At 46.1% G+C, this 20,850-nt stretch overlaps 1 protein-coding gene across 2 annotated transcripts in view; it reads right to left on the reverse strand.

The window, feature by feature from the left end:
• Styxl2 (serine/threonine/tyrosine interacting like 2) overlaps nucleotides 1–19,472 on the reverse strand; it is a 29,147-nt gene extending 9,675 nt beyond the window's left edge. The window contains 4 exon segments of one of the 2 annotated variants that reach the window (NM_001191929.2): nucleotides 1,978–2,209; nucleotides 3,731–3,825; nucleotides 18,648–18,777; nucleotides 19,367–19,472. In NM_001191929.2, the coding sequence (NP_001178858.1) occupies nucleotides 1,978–2,209; nucleotides 3,731–3,825; nucleotides 18,648–18,757 (437 nt within the window). In that variant the 5' untranslated portion in view covers nucleotides 18,758–18,777; nucleotides 19,367–19,472. 2 annotated transcript variants of the gene reach the window in all.
• Nucleotides 19,473–20,850: the final 1,378 nt, after the last annotated feature.

Consider the following 20,850-nt stretch of genomic DNA (forward strand, 5'->3'; position numbering starts at 1 on the left):
AGGGGATTGGTTGGGGAAGGGCAGGGGGAAAAGGAGGACAAGACAATTGAAGATGTACATGTATCAAAGCATAAAGTTGGCATAAAAAGTAAAATTAGGGGCCCAGAGAGATAGTTCAGTGGTTAAGAGCACTGGCTTCTCTTCCAGAGGACCAAGGTTCTATTCCAAGCCATGTGGTGGCTCATAACCCTCTCTAACTCCAGTCCCAGGAGATCCAACACCCTCTGCTAGCATCAAATGTGTATATGGTGTATAGATATACATGGAGACAAAACATACGGACAAAATATTTAAAACAATAGATAGATAGATAGATAGATAGATAGATAGATAGATAGATAGATAGATAGACAGACAGATAAAGTCTTGCACTTTGACCACCCTCTCTGTCCACAGGCGTGTACACAGTATATAGATGTACATGTAGACAAAACAAGCATACAAAATATTTAAATAGACAAATAATAGATAAACAAATAAATAAGTACCTAAGTAAACAAATAAATGCGTACACAAATAAATGATTACATAAATAAATAAATACATGAGTCTTGCGCTTGGCATTACATGCTACATTTTTCCAGACCCCTCACACACATTATTTCCTTTTATCCTTATCATAAACTGAAGCCGTAGAAAGGGCAACTACTTTTATATCTGTTTGAAGATTATAAAAATGAATTCAAAGGGCTGGGGATTTAGCTCAGTGGTAGAGCGCTTACCTAGGAAGCCCAAGGCCCTGGGTTCGGTCCCCAGCTCCGAAAAAAAGAACCAAAAAAAAAAAAAAAACAAAAAAAAACAAAAATGAATTCAAGAGCTTTTACCCAAGGCTTGAAAGGAGAAAAAGACCAAACAAGGTCTAGTGTTCAGGCCTCTTTCTTTTTTTTTTTTTTTTTTGTATGTGGAGCTCAATTTGAAAAGCCCCTGAGGACAGCTTTGCTCTAAGAACTGCAGAGGCCTTTAGCTAAGGATATCTGGAGATGTCTGGTGACCACGAAATAAATGCTTCTGGACCTGGACATCTAGTTAGAAGTCACTTAGGTCTTGATGATCTGGGAATCAGGTTCTGGGCAACTGATCAACTTCATGATAGAGTATAAGACCCAATATTCAAAGCTGCCTGCCCCGGGGCCCTAACCTCCATCTCTCGATTCTGGATCTAAGGGTAATTGCATCAGGAAGATGTCTCATTAAGTAACCAATGAATCAGCAAAAATTCATTTCTCAAAAATAGCCTACTGGTATCAATTATACACCGAGAAGACCCTGAAGGGATGGAATGGCATGGATTTTGTTTTCACTTCAACAGTCACTGGTTAACTTAAAACCAAGTTTTGTGATTAGAAGAACAATGTCTGGGGGACCCGTATGTCCCAAAAGAAACCCAAAGGAAAGAACAGAACCACCTCTTGAGTATATTAACATTCTATCACATTTCTTTCTAATGTGACACACACACACACACACACACACACACACACACACACACACACACACAGAGAGAGAGAGAGAGAGAGAGAGAGAGAGAGCGCCTAGCCAACATCACACTGCACATACACACACTATTCTTTTACTGTATTATGTACATTTTCATTTTCATTATTGTTAAACTTGCATGCACATGCACATGGATACTGTCTGTAGATCCTGGTGTTCTCGTGTCTGGTTGTTAGAGATGTGATGGGGTGGTAGAAATGATGGGGTTGGCCAACACTTATGTCAGGAAGACATTCGGAAGGGCAAGGCTGGGCTGGAGGGCACTTGTGGGGAAGAGGAAGGTGCTCACTTTGTCTGGGGATCTCTGCGTGCAGGTGGGTAGGAAGACTCTCTCCAGTGTCAGGCCTGGCTAAGTGGTCAGGCCAGGCCCCATTGGATGGCAGGAAGCAGGGGAGCCTTTGATGGGCTAGAGGAGTTTCATCTCAGGGATTTAACCAAGGAGAAGGACAGAGGGCCATGTCCCCCAGTGATAACACTCACTTCTCAGCTATGAAGACGTTGGGCCAGACCTCGTCCACCTCATTCCGAGGGGCCTCTTGCCGGTCCTGGATCAGTGCCCGCTGCAGGTCCAGCACACAGGGGGTGTTGAACAGGCTTTTGTCATCCATCTTCTCCCGGACACGGTTGTACAGGTCTTCCACCAGCAGCTGTTCAGCAGACTCCAGCATGCCTGGGCACTCCGTGTCTGTTCTGAGACCCCGAGGCTTGAGTTCTAGAGGGGACAAGTGGCATTTGTATCAGAGAGTTAGGAATACAACAGCTTTTCTTGTCCTTTGAGAGAGCCTCTCTTGGTCAGCTTGCTACCAGGACCCTGGCACAGACGGAATGCTGGGAGGCTCTGCCAGGAAGGGTTCCATTAGGACGCAGGAGGACCTTGGCATTGACTTTAGACACTTGTTATCAGGATCCACTGCAGGTGGGTGTGGGGGAGGGGGGACCAAACTGCTTTCTGCCACTCACTTCTTTGGCTGTAAAGCTGGCCGATAACTTCTTAGACCCAGGTGTTTGACTATTCCCCGTGTGTCTGATTCCTGTCAAATCCTATAGTCTCAGTACAACGTAGATGGTCATGAGGATCTACTAAATGAGGAATGGTGCTCTTCCCTAGCATAGCCCGCCCCATCACATCTGGAATGCACACACTTCTGGGAAACGTTAAGTTTTATCAGTTGTTTATGAGGCATTGCCTTCTGAGAGACCTTAAGTTTGCTTGTGTTTCATTCATTGCTTCCCCACACAGGTTCTTGCCCCTCTGCCTGCAGTTCTTGTCTCTGCAGCCCCCGAGGCCTCACTCTGAGGAGGGTGGGAAATGTGATCTCACTCCAGGACCCAGGGCCTTTCTGACAAGAAAAGCTAGAAAAGTCAAACTCTAAATGAGCTTAAATTCCAACTATCTGAGCCCTCTGTCACCAGCCTTGTTGCCTTGCTCTGGCTAACCCCATCAGAGATGAGGCAGATCACTTAGAGGAGAGCAGGAAAGAGTAGAACTGTGAAAGATGTCTGCTCCAAAACTTCCTAGGAAACAAACCAAATCAAACCGGTACACTTTCCAATCATGAGTAGCCATGAATGAAATCTTGTATGCGGTCTACCTCAAACTTTGCAGTGAAAATACTATCAAGATCCACCCTGCTTTCCCGTAAGTTTCCTCATTCCGACCTACCTTGTCGATTTAAATTTTTAATATAACCATTTAGTTTGGGTGTGTGTGTGTGTGGGCACATATACCACAGTGTACGTGTGGAGGTAAAGGACAACTTGTGGGAGTTAGTAAGGTCAGAAGATCAAATTCAGGCCACCAGCCTTACAGGGAAATGAGACATTTCCCTGGCCCCAGTTTATCAGCTTTTAAAGACAGATTAAAAACCATCCTTAAGCAGAATGGATAGAGATCCAAACGTAAACATCGTTTTGAACAGAACTCTCTGGGTTTTCCTTATTCCTATCACAAACCCCTCTACACCCACCCCATTCGCAAAAAATCAAAGTGGACAGCTCTGAGGTCAGAGTGAGCGGCTTCCCTTCACGACCATGGGCTAGAGAACCATTCATATGATATGTGACGAGTTTCACCTTGTCCCATGTTATCAAGGTGGGTTTGGCACACCCGTCTCTGTGATATCTGCTCTCCCCTGTGTGACAGACAGGCAGCACTGACAGCCTGCCCCTGCCATCGGGCCCACTGTTGGCCACCGGGCCCTCCCTCTGCTCACTGAGATTTTAGTTGCGTTACCTTCGTTGATGATCTGCTTGGCAGCTACGGCCGAGGAGAGATGGATGGGCTCCATGAAAATACTTTCGGTTTCTGCGTCTGAGACCACTGAGTACCTAGGAGAAAAGGATACAAGAAGGGGGATAAGCCTGGAAGCATGCGTATGGAGGCCTTCCGACGGTAGAGAGCCGCTCTGGTTTTATCTATGTGTGCAAAACAACGAGAGAGGACTGGGAAGCCCACACTATGTTTGGAGAACCTGGGAAGGCTGGGTGGTGGGCACGCTGTAGTTTGGTACCCACTGGTACCCTTGGGTACCCCTTGGCTTTCCTGTCTGAAACATCACCTGAGTCTGAGCTGCCATGGAATGTTGCGGTAGTCTGGATTGTAGAGAGAGCAGATGTCTATGGCTGGAGGGCTGACCCTAGGGTGCCACTCTCTTCCACGTGCTAATGCTCAACTCCCCCCTCCTCTCCCTTCTGCAGTCAGTGCAATTGAGAATGTCACCAACTATGACTCTACAGGGTTCTCAGGAATTGGAAGGCTGGACAGACTGTCACTGTTCCCTTCATCCCCAATACCTTTCTCCCTGCTCCTAGGGAGATGCGTGGACAACGGAGGTGAAGCGAAATGCCACAGGACTGCTCAAGTCACCAGCCCTGATTCTGAGCTCAAAGGAACAAGAACGAGGCTGAGTCCAAGGGATTAATAAAGTAACGTGGGTAAACGTGGAAGGTATTTCTGAGAAGTAATTCAGTAGGTGTATGAAAGGGAGCACTGAGAAGCGTGGAGACTTAGGACAGGTCAAACGTTAGGACCCCTGTGAAGTTCACCAGTGAATTGCACCCTGCTTGAGTTCTATTTTCCAGTGTTGGGTTTCCTCCATCATCTTGCCTCTCGAAACAGTGGCACGGACAGACGACTTAGTGGAGAACAAGTGCCTTCTGGGAATGCAATCCTAAGAAGTGTCCCACCGAGTAGAGTTACTGTTACTCTTCTTTCACAAATGAAGAAGTGTGATCAAGGAGCTGAAGAATATGCTCCAAATGGCCAAATAAAGATGCAAACAGAGCAGTAGCACTCGAGGTCCAGCCTTGTCTTCAGCACAATACACCGGGACCATTTAGGTTGCCACAGTGAGACGAGTTCATCCGAGAAGGCAGTGCCAGCCGGGTTCCCAGGCCTAATACAGATGTGGACATAGGAAAGCAGCTTCAGAGGTACTTGTGAGATCATACACAGAGGGATGAATGTGAACCGAGTAAAGCTGAGCTGAAGAAAATCTAGCTGCACTGAATACAGCAAGTTTGAGGTAAGCTGGAATGGAATGATTTACCAGAAAATTTCTCTAGTAGGTATCCGTGGGACCAGAGTATACTCTTGGAAGGAGCGTGTGCTCACGGTCAGCTAGGCAAGGGAAAAAATCCCTGCCTAAAAGAAAGAGGATAGCCTGTGACTCTGTCCAGAGCAAGGCCAGCCCTACCTATGCCTATGCCCAAGGGACAACACATTGTGACTTAATAACCCATAGTTCCCGAGGCTTTCCAACCAACGGGTCATTGGGGGCATTCCTATCTTAGCCTCAAGTACTTCTTATGAACAGAAAGTGCAGTTTCGTGTGTGTGTGTGTGTGTGTGTGTGTGTTTCCCCAAAATCTCCCATGTTTGAATAGCTGGCCCCCAGTTGATAATGACGTTTTGGAAAGTCACAGAACTTTTGGAGCATGGAGCCTACCTGGTAAAAGTACCCTGAAGGCTGTATGTATCTCAGGTTTAGGTCTAGTGCCCTCTGTCTTCTAGTCTATGATGCTGTCTCTGTACGTTCCCATGACCTAGGATAGAGGCACTCCTGCAGCTAATGCTTTCCCTAATGTGATAGATTATTATCTCTTCAAAACCAAAGCCAAAATAAAACCTTTCTTTTTTGTGTCATGCTGTCAGTTATTCAGTCACTTATGAAAAAAGTAAGTAATACAGAAAATTGGTGTTGGGGCTGGGGAGATGGCTCAGCGGTTAAGAGCACTGGCTGCTCTTTCTGAAGTCCTGGGTTCAATTCCCAGCAACCACATGGTGGCTCACAACCATCTGTAATGAGTTCTGATGGGGTGCCCTGGCATACAGGGGTACATGCAGATAGAACAGTAATATAGATAAAATAAATAAAAAGTCTTTAAAAAAGAAAATTGATATCAATAAAATGACATTATTTCTGTGATTAAAGCCTTTGCAACTGGCTTATGATGTGCACTGCAGGAGAACAAACTCTGAAGTGCTGTAATGGGCCACTGCAGTTGGAGCTCAGAACACTAGAATGCTGAGCAAAATGAGGTCAATCTAAACTCTGCTCATGGGAACAGAGACTGTTGGGGACTGGGTTAGAGGTCATGCATGCTACATTCCAGAAAAGAATCTAGATTTTTTTTTTGTCCAGGTCCTGAACATTTGAGTTAAAATGGGTTAATTAGCCCAAAACCAATGGGCTAATTAATCTGGCAGAGTAATTTTGAGACAGCAGAACATGTAGGCTACAGCATGGTTATTGTTAACTGACTTTGGCCAGATTTACAGTGAAAATCCAGACCAATATCTGGGGGAGCAAGACTTGAAAACGTGCAATTTGATGAAGAGAGAAGTGTGAGCAAATGAAAAGTTAAAGATAAGACAAATACTGTGAATAAAGTGGTGGTAGCTGTTAAGAGGCTGGGACAACGGAAGGGAAAGCATTTGCTTCACACTAGCATGGATGGTAGGCTAGATACCATGAGACCATTCTTGGTGAAGAAAACTAACTTCAGAGACTTAGATTTCATTTAAGCAAGAGTAACAAGAGAGATCTGAACAGAGTGACCCTTTAGGCTTCCTTTAACAGGAAGGTATTTCCTCTTATTGCAGGCATTCGGCCATTCAGAGTCCACTGTAGCCATGGTTCTAGAGAGCCTGGCTACCTATGTCTTGACCAGACACCAGAACTTGATTTCATCCATATGATGTTGAAATGGTCAGCATGCTGAACATCAGAACTACAGAGTCACGGAGGCTTATAACCAAAGTTCTAGAGAAAATCCAAGAGGCCCGGCCGGGGCAGCAGGGTCAGATTCCTGCAGGAAACTCCCTCATGGCCTGGCGTGAAGCTGTGAAGATGATGCCTAAGCTGGAATAGAGACCCCAGAGTGTTAGAAATACCGAGAGCATCTAACAGTTACCGAGGAAAGTGCAGGACCCAGTAGATCCGGCTCAGGAAAGAGCTCCTAATGCTGAAGATGGGCAGAGGATAGCGACAGGGTTGCCTGAACTCACTGGAACACAAACGATGCCACTGCATCGGAACTGTGTCACATGAGGTGAGAGCAAACTTGCTTTGATGACAGTTCTCCTTTCTTTACGTATATTCTTTCCCTTCATAACAGTGATGTTTACCCTTTGCTATTTTATATTAGAGGTATGTGTTTGTTGTTTGTTTGTTTGTTTTTAATAGAGATTACAACTAAGACTTCACTTAAGACTTTGAATTTCTGAACAGACTTTGAACTAGTCAACACTGTTGGAACTATTAAGACTGTGGGGACTCTTAAAGTTGTCCCAGTGCATTTCAAAATGCATCATGAAATGGCCACAGTCCTGTGAGGACCAGGGACAGAATACTACAGTCTTAATATGAAATGTTCCCTACAGGTTCACGTGTTTGAATGTTTGGCTCTTAGCTGGTGGTACTGTTTTTGGAACTTTTGGGATGTGTGACAGGGGTGAGTCACTAGGTGACCTTGAAGGTTATACCTGCCTCTAGCTTGGACCTATCTCTCTCTGTTTCCTGGTTGGCCGCAAGGGACGGACCACTATCACATGCGGTCACTGCCAAAGATGAAGCCATTCCTGTCACCATCTTCCCTGCCATGGTGAACTGTAATCTCTCTGAAACTGTGTGCCCAAACCAACCTTTCCCCTTAACTCTTTCATGGAGAATTCTGTATCAACAAAGAGGAAAGTATCTGAAGCAGGAGGGAATGGTTGTGGGTATTACTATTGCATGAGAGAACTAGAGGCATCTTTAGAAATCTTGTTGCTTGGTAAAAACAATGAAAAAATAGAGGACCTAGTGACGTAGGTGTAGATTGCTGTCTATATGCAGGGGAGGGCAGGCACAAGATAAGGCAAGGCCTGTGATTGGGCAGTGAAAAAGTAAGGCGGGCACAGAGTTTTGAAGGGAGGAGGGAAAGAAGGAGGGAAGAAGAAGAACCAAGATGGAGGCAGAGAAGGACGACCCAGATCCGGGTGGCCTTACATGGCCACAGGTTGATATGGCTATTTTATAAGGGATGGATTATTACAGGACAATTTGTCTTATCTAAGTAGGCAGTTTATATCAATATTAATTGGCTCTGGGTTTATTAGGTGGACATTTTGGTGGAATTTACTGATATAAATCTGACTGATAAATTACACGCTTCTAGAGTTTTGATTTTAACGGGTTACTGGGAGTTGTGACTATAACCACGGAAGGCAGATGCTGGGATTGTGAACGGAATTCACAGCAGGGAGTCGCCAAGAAGGTGGCTGAAGAGCCGTGGGATAGGCAGTCTCAGTATGGAACTGGCATGGCAGCAACCCGCCTTGGGAACTAGATGGGTGGCGAGATCGCTGCAGGGCCCAGAGAGTAGCTGGCGGCAACGTGGGATGGAAATTGGGAACTCAGTGAGGAGGGTGGGGACGTTTTGCTGATTGAGATGAAAATAGCTCACAGATGCCAGGTGGCTTTATGGTGCCGGCGACAGCGTGGGATGGTGTATCATCATTTTTTAATATTTACTGCAACGTTGTGACAGCTTGGGCAGCCATCTCACGCCTGTCCCCAGCACGTGGGGACAGATGAGTAGTGAATGGGTAAGTAGGTGGTGCCTGACAAACATAGAAACTGATCAATGGATGGCTGCCTGCCTATCTGTATCCCATCACAGGGATCGAACCCCACCAGCCCTAACGTCCTGCTCCTTGACCTTCTCTCCAGCCTAGGTGCTTGCACTAGGTTCTCCATATCTATTCCTGTCTGGAACTCTAGCCTTCACAGTTTCCTTCTGCCACGGGTCTTGGCAGAAGCCCATATTAGCCGTGTGGATGCCTAGTCTTCTCTTCCTTTGGGTGTGAGTTCAACCATCTCTTCTCAGGGAAGCCCTTTCTAGACTTCCATCATACCCCTTTCCTTTGTGCTATTCTACTGAGTGAAACTTCAGACTTACTAACGAGATAAATGTGTTCCTAAGTATCCGTCTCCTCTTCTAGCCCTTGCTCTGCATGTGGAGGGACGGTGGATGGGTATTCTGTTGAGTCTTGTGTTCCAGAACCCAGGCAATGTTTGGTTTGGCACCCAACAAATGTGTAGCAGATACTTGCTGACTCACAGACTGAATTTGTCCTCAGTGGCACTGCATTTAAGGGAACACGGCAGTTACGACAACCAGCAACAAGATCTGCCTCTGATCCAGTCTCTGCTACACGTGAGGCCCCAACAGCAAGGCAAATGCAAGACCTACGTTACGGCTGTGCTCTCTGCCCTCCTGGAGCCAAGTTGTCCAGTCTCTGAGGCTTATATCAACAGCTAGCTCTTCTTTCCCCACCGGGAAGGATTATCCTCGGGTCATTTGGGTTAGACTGGGCAACAGCTGACTTTCTGTAAGACATTTTAGTCCATTTTTTAAAATGAAGCTATCTGTAGTCACTGTGTCTTTTTCCATTCTACGTAGAAGAATGCCAGAATTCCCCTCCCCCAAGAATTACAGTAAAATAGCGGCTATTTATTCTTTGGTTTTGGTCTTTCTTGGAGGCAAGGTGGTGGTTCATCTAGTTCCTCTAGCCACCTTGCTGGACTATAAGCCTAGGTCTTGAGGCAGCTTCCATTCCCTGGTTTATGGCATTCTCCTTGGGAGTCCTGAGCTGTCATATGTTGCATAGCAATTTCTTCTACATTGAAACACTCCTTTCTGGAGGAAGGAAGAAGGCTCCTTACCACTCAGGAAGTAAATAACTCACAAGTCTCAGGAAGTTCCTGAAACTTAAAGGATGTGTAAGGCCTTCAGGGTTACATATACAATAAACTTCCCAAGAAGAAATTCTCCAAACAACTGAGACACCCAGTCTGCACTTTGTGCAGAGAACTCCCAGAAAACATCTTTCATAAGTTGTCATCCATTGTGGACCCCAAAAGATTTTCTCACATCTATAACCTGACACCGATTGAAATTAACACAAGATGTGTCCTCAATTGTCTGCTTTGAAAAGAAGCCCCACAAGGAGTTCAGCATGTGGTGTTGGTGGGAGCTTGGTCTGGTTCACCTTTCTTGAGGGGCCTTTATCATTTTCTCTAAACTATGGTTCCTTCAAATCGTGAAGATCGGTGCTTTTGTCTAGTTTTGTTTTGTTTTTGTGATACCTGGTCTCACTAGGTAACTCAGTCTAGCCTGAACTGTGTTGTTTGTTTGGTTTTGTTGTTTTATTTTGACACATGATCTGACTGTGCAGCTCAGGCTGGCTTGAACTCTCTGCATAGTCTAGGGTAGCCTCAAATTCAGAATTGTCTTGCTTCCACCTCCTGAGTTCTGGGATTACAGGCATGTGCCACCACAGCCAGTTTTCAGAGTTCGTTTCAAACTACTAATGCAGAAATTGAGGCTCTGTCCTAAGTGTGCCTAAACTCTGAGACTCTGGAGAAAGATTTATAATTAAAATTTAAGAATAGATATGCCTGACAGTTATCCCTGCTCTTGAAAGTAAAGACTGAACTTGGCTACTGAGTCAGAGACCATGAGAAGGTGTCAAGAAGATCTAGACTTTGGGGGAGTTGTCAGCTTAACTATAGGGAAACAAGGAGAACAAACATAGATTTCCTCCCTAGCCCCACCATATGTCTGCTCTAGGCTGTTTGGTATTATCCAGTGTGGAGTGTGGGATGTAGACACCAATGTTTTTCTGAATCTGCTGCCGTGAGGAGATATAAACCTAACAGACCTAATATTGTTCTGCCACAGGTACGGTTTATGAAGTCTAATAATGAGGGGTGTATAAAACTGAAAAGAAGTTACACTCTGCAGAGAATTGGGACTGTAGAAAAAGAAGGAAGGAGCGGGAGGGAGGGAGGGAGGGAGGAAGGGAGGGAGGGAGAAAGAGAGAGAGAGAGAAAGAGAGAGAGAGAGAGAGAGAGAGAGAGAGAGAGAGAGAGAGAGAGAGAGAGAACACGGTGGTCCTGTTGATATTTGCAAGGTCAGTGAGCTGGCAGCCTTGAGGTTTTGATTTATGACCACATCTGTGCCTCCACCAGGATTCCTGAGACGGGGCGAGGTGACACGCACACCCTGATTAGAAAGCAGCAAGGCTAGCTCTTCCAGAAGGACAGGCAGAAAAAAGCGGATCTAGGATCGATACATACCTCATCACAGGATCAGGGAAGTAGCAGCTAAAGAAGCCTTGAGGGTGAATTGAAAGAGCACAATAAAGGGGATTTGATGGACTTCCTAACCAGGAGCCAGGCGATGGCGCAGCTTTCTTTAAACCTGTGCTTTTCAAAATTGCAGACTGTGGCCCATTTGTGCATCGTAAAATCAATTCAGTGGGTTATGCCCTGTGTCTGAGGATGGAAAAAAACGGAAGGATGGAGGCAGGGAGAGAGGGAAGAGGGCAGGAGGGAGGGAGGAAACCACTATTCAGTGTCCAGGATAAGGGTAGCTTGAGAAAATTTAAAACATTTATATGTATCGTGCATAAACTCTGAGTTGTGAGATAAACGGTTTGTTCTATGGTAGATTATTAACGGCGAAGTTTGAAAGCCAGTGCACTAGACTGATGGCCAGGCAGCCTGGTGACAGAATGGAGCCCTGACTTTTGTCTAATCACCTTAGTCCCTTGCAGATGACATAGGGGTGGGGTTTCAGGAGGGGATACCCTTTTTGATTTGGCCTTTGTGGAAAATGCTAGGTAAGCACTGATAGGGGAGAGAGGGGGCAGAGGTCCATGTGCACCCCGCTTTCTTCATTCACTAAAAGGTAAAATGGAGATTATAGGTGAGGGAGAAGAGCCCTCATGGGCTACTGCATTGGACAGGGGTTTGCATTTCACTGTTAACTTGTGAAGCCTGGGAAACTGTCTCCCTGGAAGACATAAACTTTATCTGCAGGCTTTCTCCCCAGGGAGCACGGTTCTTAGTGGTGGCCTTTGCATCTAAGGTGCTTGAAGCCCAGGTTGACCTCAGTTAGAAATGGAGGTTTCGGGGCTGGGGATTTAGCTCAGTGGCAGAGCGCTTGCCTAGGAAGCGCAAGGCCCTGGGTTCGGTCCCCAGCTCCGAAAAAAAAGAACCAAAAAAAAAAAAAAAAAAAAAGAAATGGAGGTTTCCGTGTCTGTCTATTGTCTACCTCCCCTTGTCAGGTTCTTACATCATGCGGGAAGTGATTTGGTGAGTCTTAAAAAGTGAAGACTTCCTTCCAGGACGACAGCACACGTCACATCAATTTCAACTGCTGTGTTAATAGTGGTCATTTGGGCCCTGAGCTGAAGCACTGACCTTGTCTTATAGGAAAGTCTGCTAGGGTGGTATCTAGGGCTGTACAAGGTAGATTGATGGTGCCTTCTCCTGCAAAGGTGTATCTTCCTGAGCCTGAAAAATGCATTTCTTAAAAATAAAAGACCGGGGTTGGGGATTTAGCTCAGCGGTAGAGCGCTTGCCTAGCGAGCGCAAGGCCCTGGGTTCGGTCCCCAGCTCCGGAAAAAAGAAACAAAAATTAAAGACCATGGTGATTTAAGTAAATGAAATAGACTAAGATGAAAAGCGTCCAGATTAGGTTTATACTCAAAGCCAATGGTACGTGTCCTTGGAGACAAAGAGGAGGTGAAGACTGGATGATGCTACCACAAGGCAAGAATGGCCAGAGTCAGCCAAAGCTAGGAGGAGACAAGGGAGGGGTGCTCTAAAGTCTCAGAGGGTACAAGGCTCAAAGTGACCCTTATGCCAGACTTCTGGCCTGCCAGGCTCTGAGACGGCACATTTATGAGTGTTTAGCCATACATGTTGCTATGATTTGCTCAGAATCCTAGAAAACAAATACAACAACTAAGGGTTTGTTGAGTTGGGCGTGGTGGTGCATTCCTGTAATCTCAGCATTCGTGAGTCTGGAGCAGGAGGACAGCAAGCTGGAGGCCACTCTGGGGTACATAGCAAGGCTCTATCTTGACAGACAAGCAATGAAAAGTATGTCAGCAAGCTATTTGCTAACGTCGGTTTTAAAAAGACTTACCAGCTAAAGCAAGAAAGCAAGAGGGACCTCATCTCAGGGAGGACCGTTCATTATGGAGACCCAGAGGAACTGAGGTCTCAGGGAGGCTCATTCAGTATTGGGACCCAGAGGAACTGAGGTCTTAGAGAGGATGTTCGGTATTGGGACCCAGAGCCAGAAGCAATGCTCTGCTGCTGAGAACCCAACATTTGCCTACAGCAGACTCAGAGACTTGTGATGCCCTCACTGGTGTGTGTGTGCAAGTCTCCTTAGAGAAAAATGTATTGACATTGTGAATTACTGAAAGAGATCCTTCTTTGGAAGAAAAATGAACTAGACCACCATTTCTCAAATATCAAGTGTGTTCATATATGCTGCATTGTCTATTCTCAGCCACCAAGAAACATTGCTATTCCTGATTGTGACTTATATAGCAAATCCTCATAGCTAAGAGTAGAGTTGGCCTCAGTTTTGCTTCCAACAACATTTTGGTTCTTTCTATGGTGCCATCTTGCCTCCTACAATGGCTCCTCCCTGCCTCCATGACTTAAAATAAATTTGTTGAGAAAGAATTTGTGTACAAATTGCTTATACTTGAAATGCACACTTTGGTGTGATGAGTTTGGCATAAACTTCCATTGGGGAGACCATGACCGCCGTCAAGGTTTGTCTTAGCAACTCTCCCAAATTGCTCTAGCACTCCCTTTTGCAAGCCCTCCGTCTACCCCTCCCTGCCCTGTGTTCTTCAGGAAACCACTGACCCGCTCTCTGTCACTAGAGAGGTGAGTTCAAATTTCTACAATTTTATAAGAGTAGAATCGTGGGGCGTGCACTCGAGTTTGTCTGACTGCGTTCGCTCAGCATGGTCGCTTGGAGACCCAACGGCGACTGTGTGGGTTTATGCCTCACGCCCTCTTATTTCTGTCTAGCGTTCTTGTGTATGAGCACACCAGTGTGACTCTTCACTGTAAACACTTGGACTGTTTCTAACGTCTGGGCTCTTAGAGAAAAGCTGCCACCACCATCGGTGTACAATTCCTTACGTGAGACTCAGCCATCGTTTCTCAGTTCATACCTAGAATGTCTGGGCCATACAGGGAGAGAAGTATCGCTAGGCAAGCATACGTGACAGAGTGTGAAAGGGATGAACTCTGCACTTCCACCTAAGATAGTTTCTGCTGCTGCATCTTCATGGGCAGCTGGGACAGTTACGTTCTGTTTGCTTTGTTTTTGTTTTTTGGGTTTCTGTTTGCTTTGTTTTTGTTTTTTTGGGTTTCTGTTTGCTTTGTTTTTGTTTTTTGGGTTTCTGTTTGCTTTGTTTTTCATTTCAGATACTGCTGGAGGCATGCGATGGTTACCCAATGACTAAGGGGTTTTGAGCATAATTTCATGTGCTTACAGATGGTATGTATATCATGTTCGGGGAAGCACATTTTCAAATCTTTTGTCCATTTTTAAGTTGAATTTTGAGAGCCAAAATACATTCATTAGTTTTGAGGGTTTAAAGCACTGTATTCTAGACATAAATACTTTACCAGATATGTAACCTGCAGATGTTTTCTCCTAGTCAGGGGGTTGTCTTTTCAGTCAGTGAGGTGCCTGCTGTGTAAGTGTGAGAAGCCAAGTTAGATCCCCAGAACTCACGTAGAAAGCCAGGCATTGTGCATGTGTTCATAACCCCAGTACTGGAGGCATACCGGGAGGATCCCTGGATCTCACACAGCAGCCAGCCCAGCCCTAGTCAGTGAACCTCAAGTCAGTGAGAGAGCCTGTCTCAGTATCAAAGTCCATGGAGCCTCAGGGATGACAGTTGAGGTTGACCTCTGACCTTTACACACAGGTGCACACTTATACCCACACATGATCATGCCTCGAGTCCACACACACACACACACACACACACACACACACACACACATCACCACCACCACCACCACCACCACCACCACCAACAACAACAACAACAACAACAACAACAACGACAATAGCCCCGCAGGGATAGAATTCCTCAGGGTTGGTTTAAGCTTCATTCCATGCAGTGCAGTGGGCTTGCCTGTGCGTACAGTGTAAGACAGTAAGAGCTCACACTGAAGACTTTGTGGAGGCATGGCAGGAAGAAATAGCCCACAAGGTGTCATCCTGTGTGTGCCTTCTTGGAAGACTTCTGAAAGGTTGCTGATAAGGGATCTGCTTGCAGGAAGTTGTAAGTAGTAGACATGAGAGAGGCATCAAAACAGAAGCAGTGGGATTGGGGAGCCATCACTGAGATCCAGAGGAAGTCTCTGTGTGGACCATGTCTGACGGTTACTTGGGTTATGCATCTTCTATCTTGGGCTCCTTCTAGTTTTATGTGGGAAGCAGGGCTGGCTGCCTCAGGACGAAGGGTCTCACACAGGCATTATTTCAGTATTAGCAAGGGCTGTTGTCCTGTGATTGGCTAATCTGACAGAGGCAGCGCTGGCCCCTCCCCCTCACCTCAGAGGCTCCCCTTACTTTGTGTGTACTTGCTCTTTGCAGTCCTCAGCCAGTGATCTGAGAAGCCCAACCACATCAGGGGGCAGTAAAGAAAACACATGTTCTCCAGGGCATCGTTTATACACATCTGACTTCATTCATCCAGCCTACTGTTAGCTGGACAGCTCGTCCTGTTTGAGCATATATTTTCTGGTGCACGTTTTACTCACTTTTGTTTGGATGTATCAAGCGCAAGCTGGCTGTGTCGGAGGAGAGCCAATTCATTTAACTTTAGTAGACAGAGTGTAAAAGCCCTGGACGACTGATCCTGCCAGCTCACAGTCTCACCAGCAAGGCAGGGGAGCTCTGATTCATTCACACCTTCCTTACCATTGTCACCAGAGACTTTCATGTTAGATATTCTGGTGAGCATGATGTAGAGGTAAATCATGGTTTAATTTAATTCTCTTGCCTTTTTTTTAAAACCACAGTTTAACTATGGCCAGAACAATCTGTTAACATATGCGTAGCCCAGTAACTGACTTAATTTAATAACTATCCTATATGCCCACACGTTCTATAAATGCTAATTAGGTTAATTTTGTTTGGATTATCTATATTCTTCGCGATTTATTTATCTCACTCGATCATCTAACAAGACAGGTTTTAAAAACATTTGAATAAGATTTTGAAGTTTAAGTTTTTCACTTGTCAGTTTCTTAAGCTAATGAATTCATTTTGTGTGTATGAGTGTATTATGTGTGCTCACAGAGGCCAGAAGAGGCTGTGTGTCCTCCAGGACTGTGGTTACAGAGCTTCGTGAGATGTTTTGTGGAGGTTGGAGATTGAACCCTGGTTCTCTGGGAAAACATCCAGTGCTTTTAACTGCAGAGCCATCCCTCCAGCCCAGGATTTTATTTTCTGTTTTTACTTTCTGTATTTCAAGGCTATCTTGTTAGGCCGTAGGTATTTCAAGTGATTATGTTTGCCTGGTGAATTGAACCTTCAATAGCTATGAAATTTCCTCCCCCCCCCCCTTTTTTTCCCCTAGCATGCTCTTCCTAAACTCTGACTTGTCTGATATCAATGGGTTCCCCTGGCATCTTCTCTGTCTGTGTCTACACTCCTGGCAGCTTCTGTTTACCACCCAGAGATGCCTGCAATATTTCCTGTCCTAATTTTTCTCTTTCTAATGCAACCTTGAAACTCTTTTGATTGAATTGTTGAGTCTTTATTATCTCTCTTTGAAACCTCTCTCTCTCTCTCTCTCTCTCTCTCTCTCTGTGTGTGTGTGTGTGTGTGTGTGTGTGTGTGTGTGTACAAAGTATAGCACATAGTCTAGGTGTAAAGAAACTAGCACACTCCATTCTTTTTGGTGGTGGTGGGGACGTAATTCGGGCATTCAGCAGCCCTGTTTTGCTAAACCCTAACGTGGCCCACATGAAGAAATTGCACAGAAAGATAATCTTAGAAGTTCTGAACAACTGCCCAGTTAGTGACAATATAAGCTGACAATCACGAGACCTTTTCCTGATACCCAGTCCTGCTGTTGGGGTTCCTTTAGCGTGAAAGTCATCCCTAATCTTCTAACTCTTCCAGCCCAGACGTCAGACACTGCTAAGCAAGGGCAAGCTCACGCCATCGTGCCTCTGCAGGTGCCTGATTATCAACATAATTCGTTGCCGTTTTATGTCACTGATTTCTGAACGATCAGTAAAATGCAAGTTTTCTCCTGTGAGCTTTTGTGTATCCTTATGTTACAAACAGCATGCAGGCTTTTAAAAGAGAGAGCCTGATAACTTTGCTCTTTTAATTGGAATATTTGATTTATTCAAATTTCATGCAATTATGTATCCATTTAGCCACATTTTACTTTTCCTGCTTATTTGCTGTACTTTTTCTGTATTTTTTCCGTTCTTTCTTCTTTTTCCTTCTCCTGGCCTTGCTGATTACATGTGGCACTTGCGGTCTCCCCTGTTAGCTGTACACTGTTCTGGGTTCTTTTGCAGCACCTTCCAGGAGTTCACTGCCGACCACAGACGTTCTAGACTTCCTACCCTAATGTCTAGCTTCAGGCCATCATTCAGATAATGATCATTAGGTTGACAAGGAAGAAAGACACAGACAAGGGCTGACATGGGACTGGCTGCCCAGTATACACAGTTCCCAGTCTACTGAGTTTTTGAAGGGATCCTATTTTCAAAGAAACTACAACCTTTGGGATGGTGTGTGCTCCGATTTTCCATGTGCAAGAAACAACCCCTTCAGGGAAATTCCACTCTGTGTGTGGCAGTTGGAGACAATGAACAAAGGCCTCTGCAGACCAAGAGGCCAAGGGGAGTGGCAGGTAAGCGCACTCCTCTCAAGAGACGTTCCCTGGTTAGACTAGATTTCCTCAGTTCTGGAGCAGCCATGTTTAACAGGACGACTACACCTTCCTTTCCTTTCGGAGGATGGAAACTTCCCTACCTATCATCCTGGTGAGCCCGTGAGCTGCTACATTCAGGCCTGAGACAGCGAAAGTGTTCTGTGTGGGCAGAAAGGTTGGTGTGGGTAAACTGCTTGGAGGAGCACACTGTGTCCAAGACTGCTGTGTATTGAAAAACTCACTTCCCCTTCTCCTAGGCCCAGGAACCCAGGACCTATCGTCCTTTGCAAGGAAGTAGGACCCCGCTGAGCTCCAGTTGGTTGACTATGAACACAAGGGAAGTGGCCTTTTTCACACAAACTTGTCAACCCACATCATCCTAAATCATCAGTTCTCTTATTGGAACAGAAATGACTTGTCACAGAGGACTGAAGACTCTTCTGGAAAATGTTTTTCCTTTTCTCCTATTGGCATCCTGCCACTTTCTCTAGGGAGTGTCTCTACCCCTTGGAAATCAACACCTCCATTTTGGATGCAAAATAATTTTAGTACCAGGGCCTTTTTCATCTCTCTTCTACTTTCTGCCATTTCAACCTCTCATCCAGCCCTGGTCCTGGTAAATCGAGCACACCCTGTAGGTGGACCTGCCAAATTCCCACTTCCAAGCCAGAGGCAGCACCTCCCAGAAGCCTTTGGTCTTCCCCTGGTGCTTGTCACCCCTCCCCCACCCCACCAGCTCACAGCACCACACATTCTGGAGACAATGACTAGCCCTCACCACCACACCTCAGTCCACCATGGCAGAGAACAGAGCGCCCAGGGTCATGATGATTGGCATGTATGATACTCCCAAGTGGCCCACTTACTGGCTTGGGGAGGGACTCCGGAGGTAGTGGGCCTGTACAGCTCTCACGTCGGCTTCATCCTCCTCGTTTGGAACTACCTGCTCCTCCTCTGTGTCTCCACTGGTAGCCATGACAGCCTGTCAGCCTCTGTCTGCCTGGCAGGAAAAGGTTGTTTAGGGACTCGGTTTCCATAGGTTTTGTAGGGGGGAGGGGAGATGTGTCACCAGTGTCACCTTGGTGGACTGAGAATGGGGAGGGTACAGCATTCTTGTATCCAGATGGGTAAAGGACCCATAGGGAAACCACTAAGATGGAGCCCAGTTGTCATTAGTAGGACACCATGAGGTGACACAATCTGCAAGAAGTGACATCTTGACTCCTTTAGTGGGTATGAACAGGGAAGCAGAGAGGAAAAGCAAAGTCCATTTTAACTGTAGTGGGGAGGTTTATGAAAGGCGGTGGATTCCCCAGACTGAAAGGGACACTTGAAGTCACCCTTCCAACTACACTCATGCACACACCTTTTATCTTACTGGAAGGGACAATGGGTCCCCTTAGGTAATATTTATTGACTTTGTGTCAATTAGGGCCTTGGGCTGAGGAGCCACCCATAGCCTGTTAAGGCACTAGAAGTCCCTGAGAGCTAGTCCCAGCTGTGGCCTGACATTCAGGGAAGACTGCCACCCTCCTGAGTCTAAGTCCCAGCTCACCACAGAAGACTTGAGGGAATGAACACTCACCTTGGGCTGGTGTGTCCTCACCAAGGGCCAAGGACCCCAGGAAAATGACCAGAAGTTCGGGTTAGAGAGGGACCAAGCTTTCTCCTTTCTGGTGTGCTTCTTCTCTGAGGGACAGCTGTTAACAAGAAACCTTAGCCAGTCTCTAAATTTAGCCTCTGGCCCCATAGGATGGCCGCTCTTTGGGAGGAAGGAATGCAGGCTTCACTTAACCCTTTCCCTTCTGGCTGGTTCTCAGCCGCTGAGGTCTAGCAGTGGGTTTAGAATAGGCTCACGCTGTGGACAGAAGGACCTGAGGAAGCCATCTCCTCCCGCAGGAAGCTGCCCGTTCAAAGCACTTTCTGAAAATAATTTAAATCAGCACATTTGTAACAAACGTAACTTTACCTCATAGTCACTTGGAGAAGCCTAGGAAAGGAAAATACCAGTTATACAGAACAGGCTGGCCCTCAGCCAGGAGTGGGGAGAGCACCATGTCTTGATTAAAGAGAAGTCATGGCTTTCAACCAGCCTGACTTTTTTTTTTTTTTTTTTTTTTTTTGGATCTTTTTTATTTTCCGGAGCTGGGGGCCGAACTCAGGGCCTTGCGCTTCCTAGGCAAGCGCTCTACCACTGAGCTAAATCCCCAACCCCTAAGCCTGACATTTTTAACAGAAATGTCTGAGGACCATACAGTGGGCGAGCTGCCCTCCCCTTCCTATCTCTGCCTTACCTTTCAGGGTAACGGCCAGTGGCAACTAGGGAGTAACATAAAAATTCGGAAGACTTGATAAACTCCGAAGACCTCATGAGCCGCCCTGTGGTGGAACTCATGACAATTCTGCCACTGTCCCTGCAGTCCTCAGTTACCCACAGTTTCCCCTCTCATCCTAGATGTCCTGAGAGGTCCTGTACCCTTCCATCTACCTGCCTCCATGTTTCCGGTGGCTCCCACCCTCTCCACACTGTGACCCCCCCCCAATCCACACATCTTTCCATCTGTCTCCACGTTTGTAAATATTTATTAGTTACCTCCTATGCACCAGGCACTGTACCTGACCAAGTTAGTCAGACTCATAGCTCAAAGTATCCTGTCTTCCTAGCTGGATGGAACCGTGCCCAGAGTAGTAGCATCAGAGATTGGCTGAATGAATGAATGAGCTCATGGTTTATTAGGAGGCATGAGATGGAGACTAAATATAGCTGAAGTATAAGAGGAAGTGGAGTTCCTGCCCCGGAAGAAGCTCAGAGTGCTGCACTGAATCATGGGAAGGAGCAAGTTCTGAGCTGCGAAGCTAGGGTGGTTTCATGGAGGAAATGATGTGTGAGCCAGCCTTTAAAGTTATTGGATGAAATAGAGCCGGTATAATAGTGGGGGGGGGGGGCTCAGAGAGCACAGCACACAGTTCTGCAGCAGGAGAGAGAATGAGCTGTAATGAGATGTCCAAGAACGGTCAGAGCAGAGGTTACATACTCCAGAATAAAAGGGAGGGGACATGGAAGAATGA

This window comes from Rattus norvegicus, chromosome 13 (assembly GCF_021556685.1).
Source record: "Rattus norvegicus strain SHRSP/BbbUtx chromosome 13, alternate assembly SHRSP_T2T, whole genome shotgun sequence".
Lineage (NCBI taxonomy): Eukaryota > Metazoa > Chordata > Mammalia > Rodentia > Muridae > Rattus > Rattus norvegicus.